Genomic DNA, 16,305 nt, shown 5'->3' with positions numbered 1-16,305 from the left:
TATTGTATCCCCTCTCATCTCCCACTCATATTGTGACCTCCCATCTCCCCCTCATATTGTGGTCTCTCATCTCCCCCTCATATTGTGGCCCCTCTCATCTCCTCCTCATATTGTGTCCTCTCATCTTCCCCTCATATTGTGGTCTCTCATCTCCCTCTCATGTTGTGGCCCCTCTCATCTCCTCCTCATATTGTGGCCACTCATCTCCCCCATATATTGTATTCCCTCTCATCTCCTCCTCATATTGTGGCCCCTCCCTTTATATAACCCTGTCTCCTCCTCCATGGTACCTGTATATATGACAGTGATGTGACCCTGACTGTACACGCAGCACACTGACACTGAGTACATAACTTTATTATATTACATACACATCACCATAATCAAGTATTTACATTGTCTTTATAATTTTACCATGAACACAATGAGAGATCAGCAGTGACGACTGACACAGGCAGCGGGAATAATGCTACACATCCAGGAGGAGATCCCACTACATGCAGACACTGGGATGTGGAGCCTCCTTAGCAGGAAAACTTGGAAAGATCACAGTCCCTGGCTGAGAATAAAAGGTCCATTTATAGCTGTTTGTGGCCCTTCAAAGGGAACCTGTCAGCAGGTGTGACCAGACAGACTGCAGCCAGTGTTATGTATTATCTCTGGAGAGATGTGTAAACAGAGCTTTGTGTATGTTGTTAGTAGCAGCAGAACTGTTATATATGGATTTATACTCCAGGATTTTAGCTTCTCCAGGCGTGGAGGCATGTCTTACACTGTGCTGTGCTCTCTGAAGTGAACTGTATCACAGCACAGAACACAGCAGTGTGAGGAGTGCACTAGAAGAACATGGCTTCCGATTCCAGGATCTTATAATTCACTGTCCTGCTGCTACTAAGACCATACACATTGCTGTGAGCTGCTGCTGGACTCAGAAGACGTAGGAGTTGGTGTCGCCCCTGAGGCTCCTCTCGGCCTGGGCGATGGCGTCGTCCGCCCTCTTGCTCAGTTCCTTACACTCCTGTAAGATGTCGCTGAATTGTTTGTAGGTCTCGTCAATGATGGAGCTCTGCGCCGGCCGCGGCTCCCAGTATCCTTCCTCCAGCCAAGGTTTGGTGGCCCCTGAGACCTCCAGGGCTCCGCTGCCTACGCAGCGCTTCAAGGAGTTATCGATGTCCTTACACAGATGGTAGAGGTCACTGCCGGTGCCGCTCACCCGCTCGCCATCGATGACCCTGACGCTGGGGACGGCGTCCAGCACGGCGTGTCTGTACGAGGAGCCGCTGCACAGGGGGTTGCTGAGGTTATACACGGGGTCCCGCAGGCGGATGCTCTCCAGTCTCCGCAGACCCCTCAGGCACTGCAGGGTCTCCACGCTGCACAGGAGGTTCCCCGCCACGTTCAGGGTCTGCAGGTTGTCACATGACGCCAGCGGCTCCAAGGAAGAGATCCGGTTACAGGAAAGATTTAGGGCCACCATCTGCTTGAGCGAGGACAGGGGGGCCAGGTGTGTGACAAGGTTATTGGACAGGTCCAAACGCTCCAGGTTCAGGCATTCCCCGAGACACCCCAAATCCTGCACCCCCAGACCCCGCAGCTTGAGGAACAGGATGGATTCCAGGTCAAACTCCCCGGTTCTAGACTTCAGCATCTCCGGGCTGATCCTGGAGGGCTCCGGGGAGTGGTCCTTGTTGTTTCGAGGTTCCATGGTTCTCCAAAACTCTTCTAGTCCAGTAATAAAGCCCAGAACCGAGTCGTCCCCTCCCCCGAGGTGCAGGGCAGACGCCTGTCACATGACCTCAACTGGGGACCAGGAGAGGCCTGGAAAATACAAGGGTATGTGTCAGGAGAGGCTGTATCTAAGACTCCTGTACTGTACCTAATCCCATCATGTGTAAATTGTGCACCAGATACAGTGTATCCGAGATTATGTATCAGAGATTATGTATCAGAGATTATCTATCAGAGATTATGTATCAGAGATTATCTATCAGAGATTATCTATCAGAGATTATGTATCAGAGATTATCTATCAGAGATTATCTATCAGAGATTATCTATCAGAGATTATGTATCAGAGATTATGTATCAGAGATTATCTATCAGAGATTATGTATCAGAGATTATCTATCAGAGATTATCTATCAGAGATTATGTATCAGAGATTATGTATCAGAGATTATCTATCAGAGATTATGTATCAGAGATTATCTATCAGAGATTATGTATCAGAGATTATCTATCAGAGATTATGTATCATAGATTATGTATCATAGATTATGTATCAGAGATTATGTATCAGAGATTATGGGGGATATTTATCATACGCTGGCGCTCCTGCGCCAGCGTATGATCTCCCTGCCGCTGCGAATTCGCAGCCCGATACATCAAGAGGCTTCTGCCTCTTGATGTATCGCAGGTCAAGATACAAAAAAAAAAACGGGAAAACACAGAGGGCGGCGCCTCGGGTGATAACGTTTGGAGTTGAGGGTGTTTAGGTGGTATAAAGTAGGGTGCTCATCTGGTGGATTCTTTACTCATACGCATATATAATTTGATAAGCTCCCACGTTCCAGGGTGTAATGTTAGCAGTTAGGATATCCGTTTCTTCTATTATGTCAGGCGTCAGAGAATTGGTATAATTCTAGGGCTAGTACACTATAAAAGCAGCTCACACAGCTCAAAAAGCGCCGGGGTCCCCAGTGGGGTCCGGAAGTACATAGGCAACAGAAAGACAGATTTGCAAAAATGAGTCAAAGTGGAGCGCTGATAGTAGTAGTTTGCCCAATATTATGAAAGTATACCAAAACAAGTGCCAGTTAGTTCAATCAAAAATAGCTACTTTATTAGAAATTAAAAAGTAAATTTTTACCAGTTCATAAGTCCAAATAACGCGTTTCGGGTCGCAGACCCTTTATCAGATTCAGGACAAAAGTAAATAAATGCATACATATAGAGAGATACATAGGTATTTATAGTAGAGTGTAAGACCTTTTACTTACAGTTGAAGGCTGTGATGAGGAGGGAAAATGGCGCCACAAGAGGAACTGGCGCGCTATCTGCGGGTGGCACATGTGCAGTCCCGCACGTGCCAGCGAAACCGGAAGTATCGGAAGTCACTTCCGGCGGAGAACGCGACTAGTAGCCGTCATAATAACGGTGCATGCGTATTAGGAGTTATGCTTCTAATAGCAGAGAAAATAATTGGGACTACAATTTAAGAGGAATCATGTAGTTCTGAAAGTAACATTGCTGGGCACATTAGTTAATAACGGCACAGGGGGGATGATGATGTTCATTTAAACCCATTCATAGGAATATGGACGGGAACATCAAATAGATTAAATAAATAGATAAATATAAATGGATAAATAAATAGATAAAAATATTAAGTGAATGTATATCGGCATAAAAATATGAGGATAGTAAGGGCATAATAGGTTAAAAATTAATTAATACATTAAATGTAATACATAAAATGTAAACATTTTAATGTATTAACTATTTTTATGCCGATATACATTCACTTAATATATTTATCCATTTATATTTATATATTTATTTAATCTATTTGATGTTCCCGTCCATATTCCTATGAATGGGTTTAAATGAACATCATCATCCCCCCTGTGCCGTTATTAACTAATGTGCCCAGCAATGTTACTTTCAGAACTACATGATTCCTCTTATGCTCTGGGGGTCTCCTGTATTATACATCTGCTCTGGGGGTCTCCTGTATTATACATCTGCTCTGGGGGTCTCCTGTATTATAGGTCTGCTCTGGGGGTCTCCTGTATTATAGGTCTGCTCTGGGGTCTCCTGTATTATACATCTGCTCTGGGGGTCTCCTGTATTATACATCTGCTCTGGGGGTCTCCTGTATTATAGGTCTGCTCTGGGGGTCTCCTGTATTATAGGTCTGCTCTGGGGGTCTCCAGTATTATATATCTGCTCTGGGGGTCTCCTGTATTATACATCTGCTCTGGGGGTCTCCTGTATTATAGATCTGCTCTGGGGGTCTCCTGTATTATACATCTGCTCTGGGGGTCTCCTGTATTATAGATCTGCTGTGGGGGTCTCCAGTATTATACATCTGCTCTGGGGGTCTCCTGTATTATAGGTCTGCTCTGGGGTCTCCTGTATTATAGATCTGCTCTGGGGGGTCTCCTGTATTATAGGTCTGCTCTGGGGTCTCCTGTATTATACATCTGCTCTGGGGGTCTCCAGTATTATACATCTGCTCTGGGGGTCTCCTGTATTATACATCTGCTCTGGGGGTCTCCAGTATTATAGATCTGCTCTGGGGGTCTCCTGTATTATACATCTGCTCTGGGGGTCTCCTGTATTATACATCTGCTCTGGGGGTCTCCTGTATTATACATCTGCTCTGGGGGTCTCCTGTATTATAGGTCTGCTCTGTGGGTCTCCTGTATTATACATCTGCTCTGGGGGTCTCCTGTATTATACATCTGCTCTGGGGGTCTCCTGTATTATAGATCTGCTCTGGGGGTCTCCTGTATTATACATCTGCTCTGGGGGTCTCCTGTATTATACATCTGCTCTGGGGGTCTCCTGTATTATAGATCTGCTCTGGGGGTCTCCTGTATTATACATCTGCTCTGGGGGTCTCCTGTATTATAGATCTGCTCTGGGGGTCTCCTGTATTATACATCTGCTCTGGGGGTCTCCTGTATTATAGGTCTGCTCTGGGGGTCTCCTGTATTATAGATCTGCCCTGGGGGGTCTCCTGTATTATAGATCTGCTCTGGGGGTCTCCTGTATTATAGGTCTGCTCTGGGGGTCTCCTGTATTATAGGTCTGCTCTGGGGTCTCCTGTATTATAGATCTGCTCTGGGGGTCTCCTGTATTATAGGTCTGCTCTGGGGGTCTCCAGTATTATAGGTCTGCTCTGGGGGTCTCCAGTATTATAGATCTGCTCTGGGGGTCTCCTGTATTATAGGTCTGCTCTGGGGTCTCCTGTATTATAGATCTGCTCTGGGGGTCTCCTGTATTATAGGTCTGCTCTGGGGGTCTCCTGTATTATACATCTGCTCTGGGGGTCTCCAGTATTATACATCTGCTCTGGGGGTCTCCTGTATTATACGTCTGCTCTGGGGGTCTCCTGTATTATAGATCTGCTCTGGGGGTCTCCTGTATTATAGATCTGCTCTGGGGGTCTCCTGTATTATACATCTGCTCTGGGGGTCTCCTGTATTATACATCTGCTCTGGGGGTCTCCTGTATTATAGATCTGCTCTGGGGGTCTCCTGTATTATAGATCTGCTCTGGGGGTCTCCTGTATTATACATCTGCTCTGGGGTCTCCTGTATTATACATCTGCTCTGGGGGTCTCCTGTATTATAGGTCTGCTCTGGGGGTCTCCTGTATTATACATCTGCTCTGGGGGGTCTCCTGTATTATACGTCTGCTCTGAGGGTCTCCTCTACCATAGGTCTGCTCTGGGGGTCTCCTGTATTATACGTCTGCTCTGGGGGTCTCCTGTATTATAGATCTGCTCTGGGGTCTCCTGTATTATAGGTCTGCTCTGGGGGTCTCCTGTATTATAGGTCTGCTCTGGGGGTCTCCTGTATTATACATCTGCTCTGGGGGTCTCCAGTATAATAGGTCTGCTCTGGGGGTCTCCTGTATTATAAATCTGCTCTGGGGGTCTCCTGTATTATACATCTGCTCTGGGGGTCTCCTGTATTATAGATCTGCTCTGGGGGTCTCCTGTATTATAGATCTGCTCTGGGGGTCTCCTGTATTATAGATCTGCTCTGGGGGTCTCCTGTATTATACATCTGCTCTGGGGGTCTCCTGTATTATAGATCTGCTCTGGGGGTCTCCTGTATTATACATCTGCTCTGGGGGTCTCCTGTATTATACATCTGCTCTGGGGGTCTCCTGTATTATAGATCTGCTCTGGGGGTCTCCTGTATTATACATCTGCTCTGGGGGTCTCCTGTATTATAGATCTGCTCTGGGGGTCTCCTGTATTATAGATCTGCTCTGGGGGTCTCCTGTATTATACATCTGCTCTGGGGGTCTCCTGTATTATAGGTCTGCTCTGGGGGTCTCCTGTATTATAGATCTGCCCTGGGGGGTCTCCTGTATTATAGATCTGCTCTGGGGGTCTCCTGTATTATAGGTCTGCTCTGGGGGTCTCCTGTATTATAGGTCTGCTCTGGGGTCTCCTGTATTATAGATCTGCTCTGGGGGTCTCCTGTATTATAGGTCTGCTCTGGGGGTCTCCAGTATTATAGGTCTGCTCTGGGGGTCTCCAGTATTATAGATCTGCTCTGGGGGTCTCCTGTATTATAGGTCTGCTCTGGGGTCTCCTGTATTATAGATCTGCTCTGGGGGTCTCCTGTATTATAGGTCTGCTCTGGGGGTCTCCTGTATTATACATCTGCTCTGGGGGTCTCCAGTATTATACATCTGCTCTGGGGGTCTCCTGTATTATACGTCTGCTCTGGGGGTCTCCTGTATTATAGATCTGCTCTGGGGGTCTCCTGTATTATAGATCTGCTCTGGGGGTCTCCTGTATTATACATCTGCTCTGGGGGTCTCCTGTATTATACATCTGCTCTGGGGGTCTCCTGTATTATAGATCTGCTCTGGGGGTCTCCTGTATTATAGATCTGCTCTGGGGGTCTCCTGTATTATACATCTGCTCTGGGGTCTCCTGTATTATACATCTGCTCTGGGGGTCTCCTGTATTATAGGTCTGCTCTGGGGGTCTCCTGTATTATACATCTGCTCTGGGGGGTCTCCTGTATTATACGTCTGCTCTGAGGGTCTCCTCTACCATAGGTCTGCTCTGGGGGTCTCCTGTATTATACGTCTGCTCTGGGGGTCTCCTGTATTATAGATCTGCTCTGGGGTCTCCTGTATTATAGGTCTGCTCTGGGGGTCTCCTGTATTATAGGTCTGCTCTGGGGGTCTCCTGTATTATACATCTGCTCTGGGGGTCTCCAGTATAATAGGTCTGCTCTGGGGGTCTCCTGTATTATAAATCTGCTCTGGGGGTCTCCTGTATTATACATCTGCTCTGGGGGTCTCCTGTATTATAGATCTGCTCTGGGGGTCTCCTGTATTATAGATCTGCTCTGGGGGTCTCCTGTATTATAGATCTGCTCTGGGGGTCTCCTGTATTATACATCTGCTCTGGGGGTCTCCTGTATTATAGATCTGCTCTGGGGGTCTCCTGTATTATACATCTGCTCTGGGGGTCTCCTGTATTATACATCTGCTCTGGGGGTCTCCTGTATTATACATCTGCTCTGGGGTCTCCTGTATTATAGATCTGCTCTGGGGGTCTCCTGTATTATACATCTGCTCTGGGGGTCTCCTGTATTATACATCTGCTCTGGGGGTCTCCTGTATTATAGATCTGCTCTGGGGGTCTCCTGTATTATACATCTGCTCTGGGGGTCTCCTGTATTATAGATCTGCTCTGGGGGTCTCCTGTATTATAGATCTGCTCTGGGGGTCTCCTGTATTATAGGTCTGCTCTGGGGGTCTCCTGTATTATACATCTGCTCTGGGGGTCTCCTGTATTATAGGTCTGCTCTGGGGGTCTCCTGTATTATACATCTGCTCTGGGGTCTCCTGTATTATAGGTCTGCTCTGGGGTCTCCTGTATTATACATCTGCTCTGGGGGTCTCCTGTATTATAGGTCTGCTCTGGGGGTCTCCTGTATTATAGATCTGCTCTGGGGGTCTCCTGTATTATAGATCTGCTCTGGGGGTCTCCTGTATTATAGATCTGCTCTGGGGGTCTCCTGTATTATAGGTCTGCTCTGGGGGTCTCCTGTATTATACATCTGCTCTGGGGGTCTCCTGTATTATACTTCAGCTATGGCGGCCTCTGGTATTATAGAATGGTGGAGGGGGGTCTCCACTATTACACGTCTTCTCTGGGGGTCTCCACTTTTATCTACCATTTTCTGCTGAGCCGTGTATCTAATTCCTCCTTGTGTGATTCCCTGCGCTGTGTCCCTGCTGTCTGGGATGTGGCACACCCCCGTGGACAGGGAGAATGGTATGACCCAGCTGTCAGTGATTCCACTGGTTGTAGTCATTGTTGTCATGGTTACACGCCACCTAGTAGGGCAGCCGGTACCAAGGCTCGGGTGCAGGGGTGTATCTCCCATCCATCACGCAGGCAGGGGCGGCACATGATGTACAGGCCTGTATCACTCTGGGGGGACACGAGGGGTGACAGACCCCCCCACATATGTCCCCTGCCCCCTATAGAGAACGTATAACAAGGGAGAGCGGATACTCACTGCGAGGAGGAAGATGGAGCCGAGAAGGGGCCTCCCTGCATCAGCTTCATACATAGACCCGCCCCCCGCATGTGACAGGCCACACCCCCTCATGTATCTCATCCTATCCTGTGTGATACTGGCTGCTGAACTGTGTATCTAATCCTATCCTGTGTGATACTGACTGCAGAGCTGTGTATCTAATCCTCTCCTGTGTGATACTGTCTGCTGATCTGTGTATCTAATCCTCTCCTGTGTGATACTGTCTGCTGAACTGTGTATCTAATCCTATCCTGTGTGATACTGCCTGCTGAGCTGTGTATCTAATCCTATCCTGTGTGATACTGTGTGCTGAGCTGTGTATCTAATCCTATCCTGTGTGATACTGTGTGCTGAGCTGTGTATCTAATCCTATCCTGTGTGATACTGCTGAGCAGTGTATCTAATCCTCTCCTGTGTGATACTGCTGAGCTGTGTATCTAATCCTCTCCTGTGTGATACTGTCTGCTGAGCTGTGTATCTAATCCTGTCCTGTGTGATACTGTCTGCTGAGCTGTGTATCCAATCCTATCCAGTGTGATATGGTCTGCTGAGCTGTGTATCTAATCCTATCCTGTGTGATACTGCTGAGCCGTGTATCTAATCCTATCCTGTGTGATACTGTCTGCTGAGCTGTGTATCTAATCCTATCCTGTGTGATACTGTCTGCTGAGCTGTGTATCTAATCCTATCCTGTGTGATACTGCTGAGCCGTGTATCTAATCCTATCCTGTGTGATACTGCCTGCTGAGCTGTGTATCTAATCCTATCCTGTGTGATACTGTCTGCTGAGCTGTGTATCTAATCCTATCCTGTGTGATACTGCTGAGCTGTGTATCTAATCCTATCCTGTGTGATACTGTCTGCTGAGCTGTGTATCTAATCCTATCCTGTGTGATACTGTCTGCTGAGCTGTGTATCTAATCCTATCCTGTGTGATACTGCTGAGCTGTGTATCTAATCCTATCCTGTGTGATACTGCTGAGCAGTGTATCTAATCCTATCCTGTGTGATACTGTCTGCTGAGCTGTGTATCTAATCCTATCCTGTGTGATACTGCTGAGCTGTGTATCTAATCCTATCCTGTGTGATACTGCTGAGCAGTGTATCTAATCCTCTCCTGTGTGATACTGTCTGCTGAGCTGTGTATCTAATCCTATCCTGTGTGATACGGACTGCTGAGCTGTGTATCTAATCCTCTCCTGTGTGATACTGCTGAGCTGTGTATCTAATCCTCTCCTGTGTGATACTGCCTGCTGAGCTGTGTATCTAATCCTATCCTGTGTGATACTGTCTGCTCAGCTGTGTATCTAATCATATCCTGTGTGATACTGCCTGCTGAGCTGTGTATCTAATCCTATCCTGTGTGATACTGTCTGCTCAGCTGTGTATCTAATCCTCTCCTGTGTGATACTGCCTGCTGAGCTGTGTATCTAATCCTATCCTGTGTGATACTGTCTGCTCAGCTGTGTATCTAATCATATCCTGTGTGATACTGCCTGCTGAGCTGTGTATCTAATCCTATCCTGTGTGATACTGTCTGCTCAGCTGTGTATCTAATCCTCTCCTGTGTTATACTGACTGCTGAGCTGTGTATCTAATCCTATCCTGTGTGATACTGTCTGCTCAGCTGTGTATCTAATCCTATCCTGTGTGATACTGACTGCTGAGCTGTGTATCTAATCCTATCCTGTGTGATACTGTCTGCTGAGCTGTGTATCTAATCCTATCCTGTGTGATACTGTCTGCTGAGCTGTGTATCTAATCCTATCCTGTGTGATACTGTCTGCTGAGCTGTGTATCTAATCCTATCCTGTGTGATACTGACTGCTGAGCTGTGTATCTAATCCTATCCTGTGTGATACTGACTGCTGAGCTGTGTATCTAATCCTATCCTGTGTGATACTGCTGAGCTGTGTATCTAATTCTCTCCTGTGTGATACTGAATGCTGAGCTGTGTATCTAATCCTATCCTGTGTGATACTGACTGCTGAGCTGTGTATCTAATCCTCTCCTGTGTGATACTGACTGCTGAGCTGTGTATCTAATCCTATTCTATGTGATACTGCTGAGCTGTGTATCCAATCCTATCCTGTGTAATCCTCTCCTGTGTTATACTGACTGCTGAGCTGTGTATCTAATCCTATCCTGTGTGATACTGTCTGCTCAGCTGTGTATCTAATCCTATCCTGTGTGATACTGACTGCTGAGCTGTGTATCTAATCCTATCCTGTGTGATACTGTCTGCTGAGCTGTGTATCTAATCCTATCCTGTGTGATACTGTCTGCTGAGCTGTGTATCTAATCCTATCCTGTGTGATACTGTCTGCTGAGCTGTGTATCTAATCCTATCCTGTGTGATACTGACTGCTGAGCTGTGTATCTAATCCTATCCTGTGTGATACTGCCTGCTGAGCTGTGTATCTAATCCTATCCTGTGTGATACTGTGTGCTGAGCTGTGTATCTAATCCTATCCTGTGTGATACTGTGTGCTGAGCTGTGTATCTAATCCTATCCTGTGTGATACTGCTGAGCAGTGTATCTAATCCTCTCCTGTGTGATACTGCTGAGCTGTGTATCTAATCCTCTCCTGTGTGATACTGTGTGCTGAGCTGTGTATCTAATCCTATCCTGTGTGATACTGTGTGCTGAGCTGTGTATCTAATCCTATCCTGTGTGATACTGCTGAGCAGTGTATCTAATCCTCTCCTGTGTGATACTGCTGAGCTGTGTATCTAATCCTCTCCTGTGTGATACTGTCTGCTGAGCTGTGTATCTAATCCTGTCCTGTGTGATACTGTCTGCTGAGCTGTGTATCCAATCCTATCCAGTGTGATATGGTCTGCTGAGCTGTGTATCTAATCCTATCCTGTGTGATACTGCTGAGCAGTGTATCTAATCCTATCCTGTGTGATACTGTCTGCTGAGCTGTGTATCTAATCCTATCCTGTGTGATACTGTCTGCTGAGCTGTGTATCTAATCCTATCCTGTGTGATACTGCTGAGCCGTGTATCTAATCCTATCCTGTGTGATACTGCCTGCTGAGCTGTGTATCTAATCCTATCCTGTGTGATACTGTCTGCTGAGCTGTGTATCTAATCCTATCCTGTGTGATACTGCTGAGCTGTGTATCTAATCCTCTCCTGTGTGATACTGTCTGCTGAGCTGTGTATCTAATCCTATCCTGTGTGATACGGACTGCTGAGCTGTGTATCTAATCCTCTCCTGTGTGATACTGCTGAGCTGTGTATCTAATCCTCTCCTGTGTGATACTGCCTGCTGAGCTGTGTATCTAATCCTATCCTGTGTGATACTGTCTGCTCAGCTGTGTATCTAATCATATCCTGTGTGATACTGCCTGCTGAGCTGTGTATCTAATCCTATCCTGTGTGATACTGTCTGCTCAGCTGTGTATCTAATCCTCTCCTGTGTGATACTGCCTGCTGAGCTGTGTATCTAATCCTATCCTGTGTGATACTGTCTGCTCAGCTGTGTATCTAATCATATCCTGTGTGATACTGCCTGCTGAGCTGTGTATCTAATCCTATCCTGTGTGATACTGTCTGCTCAGCTGTGTATCTAATCCTCTCCTGTGTTATACTGACTGCTGAGCTGTGTATCTAATCCTATCCTGTGTGATACTGTCTGCTCAGCTGTGTATCTAATCCTATCCTGTGTGATACTGACTGCTGAGCTGTGTATCTAATCCTATCCTGTGTGATACTGTCTGCTGAGCTGTGTATCTAATCCTATCCTGTGTGATACTGTCTGCTGAGCTGTGTATCTAATCCTATCCTGTGTGATACTGTCTGCTGAGCTGTGTATCTAATCCTATCCTGTGTGATACTGACTGCTGAGCTGTGTATCTAATCCTATCCTGTGTGATACTGACTGCTGAGCTGTGTATCTAATCCTATCCTGTGTGATACTGCTGAGCTGTGTATCTAATTCTCTCCTGTGTGATACTGAATGCTGAGCTGTGTATCTAATCCTATCCTGTGTGATACTGACTGCTGAGCTGTGTATCTAATCCTCTCCTGTGTGATACTGACTGCTGAGCTGTGTATCTAATCCTATTCTATGTGATACTGCTGAGCTGTGTATCCAATCCTATCCTGTGTGATACTGCTGAGCTGTGTATCTAATCCTATCCTGTGTGATACTTTGTGCTGAGCTGTGTATCTAATCCTATCCTGTGTGATACGGACTGCTGAGCTGTTTATCTAATCCTCTCCTGTGTGATACTGCTGAGCTGTGTATCTAATCCTCTCCTGTGTTATACTGACTGCTGAGCTGTGTATCTAATCCTATCCTGTGTGATACTGTCTGCTCAGCTGTGTATCTAATCCTATCCTGTGTGATACTGACTGCTGAGCTGTGTATCTAATCCTATCCTGTGTGATACTGTCTGCTGAGCTGTGTATCTAATCCTATCCTGTGTGATACTGTCTGCTGAGCTGTGAATCTAATCCTATCCTGTGTGATACTGTCTGCTGAGCTGTGTATCTAATCCTATCCTGTGTGATACTGACTGCTGAGCTGTGTATCTAATCCTATCCTGTGTGATACTGACTCCTGAGCTGTGTATCTAATCCTATCCTGTGTGATACTGCTGAGCTGTGTATCTAATTCTCTCCTGTGTGATACTGAATGCTGAGCTGTGTATCTAATCCTATCCTGTGTGATACTGACTGCTGAGCTGTGTATCTAATCCTATCCTGTGTGATACTGCTGAGCTGTGTATCTAATTCTCTCCTGTGTGATACTGAATGCTGAGCTGTGTATCTAATCCTATCCTGTGTGATACTGACTGCTGAGCTGTGTATCTAATCCTATCCTGTGTGATACTGAATGCTGAGCTGTGTATCTAATCCTATCCTGTGTGATAGTGACTGCTGAGCTGTGTATCTAATCCTCTCCTGTGTGATACTGACTGCTGAGCTGTGTATCTAATCCGATCCTGCGTGATACTGTCTGCTGAGCTGTGTATCTAATCCTCTCCTGTGTGATACTGAATGCTGAGCTGTGTATCTAATCCTCTCCTGTGTGATACTGACTGCTGAGCTGTGTATCTAATCCTATTCTATGTGATACTGCTGAGCTGTGTATCCAATCCTCTCCTGTATGATACTGACTGCTGAGCTGTGTATCTAATCCTATTCTATGTGATACTGCTGAGCTGTGTATCCAATCCTATCCTGTGTGATACTGTCTGCTGAGCTGTGTATCTAATCCTCTCCTGTGTGATACTGTCTGCTGAGCTGTGTATCTAATCCTCTCCTGTGTGATACTGTCTGCTGAGCCGTGTATCTAATCCTATCCTGTGTGATACTGTCTGCTGAGCCGTGTATCTAATCCTATCCTGTGTGATACTGTCTGCTGAGCTGTGTATCTAATCCTATCCTGTGTGATACTGTCTGCTGAGCTGTGTATCTAATCCTATCCTGTGTGATACTGTCTGCTGAGCTGTGTATCTAATCCTATCCTGTGTGATACTGTCTGCTGAGCTGTGTATCTAATCCTATCCTGTGTGATACTGTCTGCTGAGCCGTGTATCTAATCCTATCCAGTGCGATACTGACTGCTGAGCTGTGTATCTAATCCTATCCTGTGTGATACTGTCTGCTGAGCTGTGTATCTAATCCTATCCTGTGTGATATTGTCTGAGGATCTGTGTATCTAATCCTATCCTGTGTGATACCGTCTGCTGAGCTGTGTATCTAATCCTATCCTGTGTGATACTGTCTGCTGAGCTGTGTATCTAATCCTATCCTGTGTGATACTGAATGCTGAGCTGTGTATCTAATCCTCTCCTGTGTGATACTGTCTGCTGACCCATGTATCTAATCCTATCCTGTGTGATACTGACTGCTGAGCTGTGTATCTAATCCTCTCCTGTGTGATACTGTCTGCTGACCCATGTATCTAATCCTATCCTGTGTGATACAGCCTCTCTGGGGGATATATGATTCCGGGTGTAATATGTTATGGACATGAATGGGTTAATGACACTTACCTGCGCTGAGGTCTGCAGCCACTGGGGAGAGGCGGGGTCTAACCTGTATAATCCTAACACTGTCACCATGGCAGCCATTGTCCTGTGTATAAGGACGTTCCTTTTGTCCTGTATATAGGGGGGGGGGGAGTCTCCCATTGAATTTCCCTTATGACTATTTTTGGGATGGAGGAACACATTATCAGGGATTTGTGAAGTGTCATGTGACCAACTTTTCCAAATTAGCAAATTAAATAACCATACCTCCCAACCGTCCCGTTTTGGGCGGGACAGTCCCGTTTTTTAACCCTTGTCCCGCCTGCACGGACCGTTAAGTGAAAGTCCCGTTTTTTTTGCGTTTTCACGGATTTTTCCGTTTTGTCCCGCCCCCGAGTCCCGCCCCCCCGAGTCCCGCCCCCGAGTCCCGCCCCCGTCCTGCTCAGGATACAGAGAAGCCAGGGGGCGGGGTGCAGCGTCCTCCTCCTCTCCAGCTCCCGGGCTGTCTGCTGCAGAGCCGGTACCTCCCCCATCCCCTCCCCTGGAAGGCAGAGCCCTCCCTGTCCTCAGGCTGCCACTTGCAGGCACATGGATGGATGGATGGATGGAGCAGTGCAGAGTGTCATATTCTCTGCACTGCCCCTGCACCGCAGCCCCAGGGGATCAGCCTCCGTGCAGGCAGGAGCTCTCCAGCTCTGCTACATCAATAGCTCCCTGCCCCCACCTCCTCCTCCTGCTCCTCACTGAAGTTCGTCTGATGAAGCAGAGCCGAGTGTGTGCAGCTGCTGCAGTGTGATAACAGGTACTCTACAGTGTCTGCTGGCAGCAGCTAAAGGGTTAAACACTTTCCTCCATAGACCCCCTGCCCCCATCCCTAACCCCCCCAGTGCCCTTCTATTCTGTTTTTATTGTACCATATACTTAATCCCTTAACCCCTTAAGGAAGCAGGGTTTTTCTCTCATTTCTCGCTCTCCAACTTCAAAAATCCATAACTTTTTCATGTTTCCCTGTACAGACCTGTGTGAGGGCTTATTTTGTGCGTAACAAATTCCAAATGTGGAAAAATTGAAAACAAATGCACGTGCGTCACGTTCTTGTGGGATCAGTTTTTTCAACTTTATTCTTTGGTTCGGTGCGATCGCGGTGATACCGGATTTATAGGTTTTATTGTGTTTTAATACATTTTCAAAAATTAAACGCATGTGTGCAAAAAAAAAAAAATTTTTGCCATCTTCTGACGCTAATAACTTTTTCATATTTCGGTGCACGGAGCTGGGGGTGGGGTCATTTTTGGCGAAATGAGCCGACGTTTTCATTGCTACCATTTTGAGGTCTGTGCGACATTTTGATCATTTTTAATTTCATTTTTTATGTGATGTAAAAAGGTGTAAAAGTCGCATTTTGGACATTTGGGCGCCATTTCCCGCCTCGGAGGTCACCGCCGCCCGTAACCGTTTTTATATTTTGATAGATCGGGCATTTTGGGACGCGGCGATACCTAATATGTTTGTGATTTTTACTGTTTATTATGTTTTATATCCGTTCTAGGGAAAGGGAGGTGATTAGAATTTTTAATATTTTATAAATTTTTTTTATTTTTAAAACCTGTTTTTTCTTTTTTTTCCACTATTTCTTAGACCATCTACGGTACATTAACCCTAGATGGTCAGATCGCTCCTACCATATACTGCAATACTTCTGGCTCATTGTAACGAATCTGGAGAAGCCATGTAGCCTCGTGTCAAAAAAAGACCCGAGGCTACCACGGCAAACGATCGCCGCCCCCCGATGACGTTCGGGGGCACAGCGATCGTAAAAAAGACTTTGCCGGCGACAATGACCGACTGCGGTTATTAGCGGTGGGGGTTTTCTGCAACATGCAAAACCCCCCACCTTGTATGAAGAAGACTCAGCCCGTGAGCCCTCTTCATACACTCCTTATACTCTCTGCGTCGTAGAGCTACGGCGCAGAGCGTTAAGGGGTTAAAGGGGTTTTCCCACAAA

General features: G+C 46.5%; 1 protein-coding gene across 2 annotated transcripts; it reads right to left on the bottom strand.

Annotated features, from left to right (window-relative positions):
* Positions 1-341: 341 nt before the first annotated feature.
* LRRC61 (leucine rich repeat containing 61) lies at positions 342-14,403 on the bottom strand. Of its 2 annotated transcripts, none has more exons than XM_072154498.1 (2): positions 14,325-14,403; positions 342-1,818 (listed from the first exon to the last, which is right to left on the bottom strand). In XM_072154498.1, the coding sequence occupies exon 2, from the start codon at positions 1,703-1,705 to the stop codon at positions 929-931; it is 777 nt and encodes a 258-aa protein (XP_072010599.1). In that variant the 5' UTR covers positions 1,706-1,818; positions 14,325-14,403; the 3' UTR covers positions 342-928. The 2 variants fall into 2 exon arrangements, with proteins under 2 accessions (XP_072010599.1, XP_072010598.1); XM_072154497.1 differs by lacking the exon at positions 14,325-14,403 and adding an exon at positions 8,289-8,366.
* Positions 14,404-16,305: the final 1,902 nt, after the last annotated feature.

This window comes from Engystomops pustulosus, chromosome 5 (genome assembly GCF_040894005.1).
Source record: "Engystomops pustulosus chromosome 5, aEngPut4.maternal, whole genome shotgun sequence".
Lineage (NCBI taxonomy): Eukaryota > Metazoa > Chordata > Amphibia > Anura > Leptodactylidae > Engystomops > Engystomops pustulosus.
Note: the sequence above shows the minus strand (reverse complement) of the source record. Positions and strands in the feature narration are given on the sequence as shown.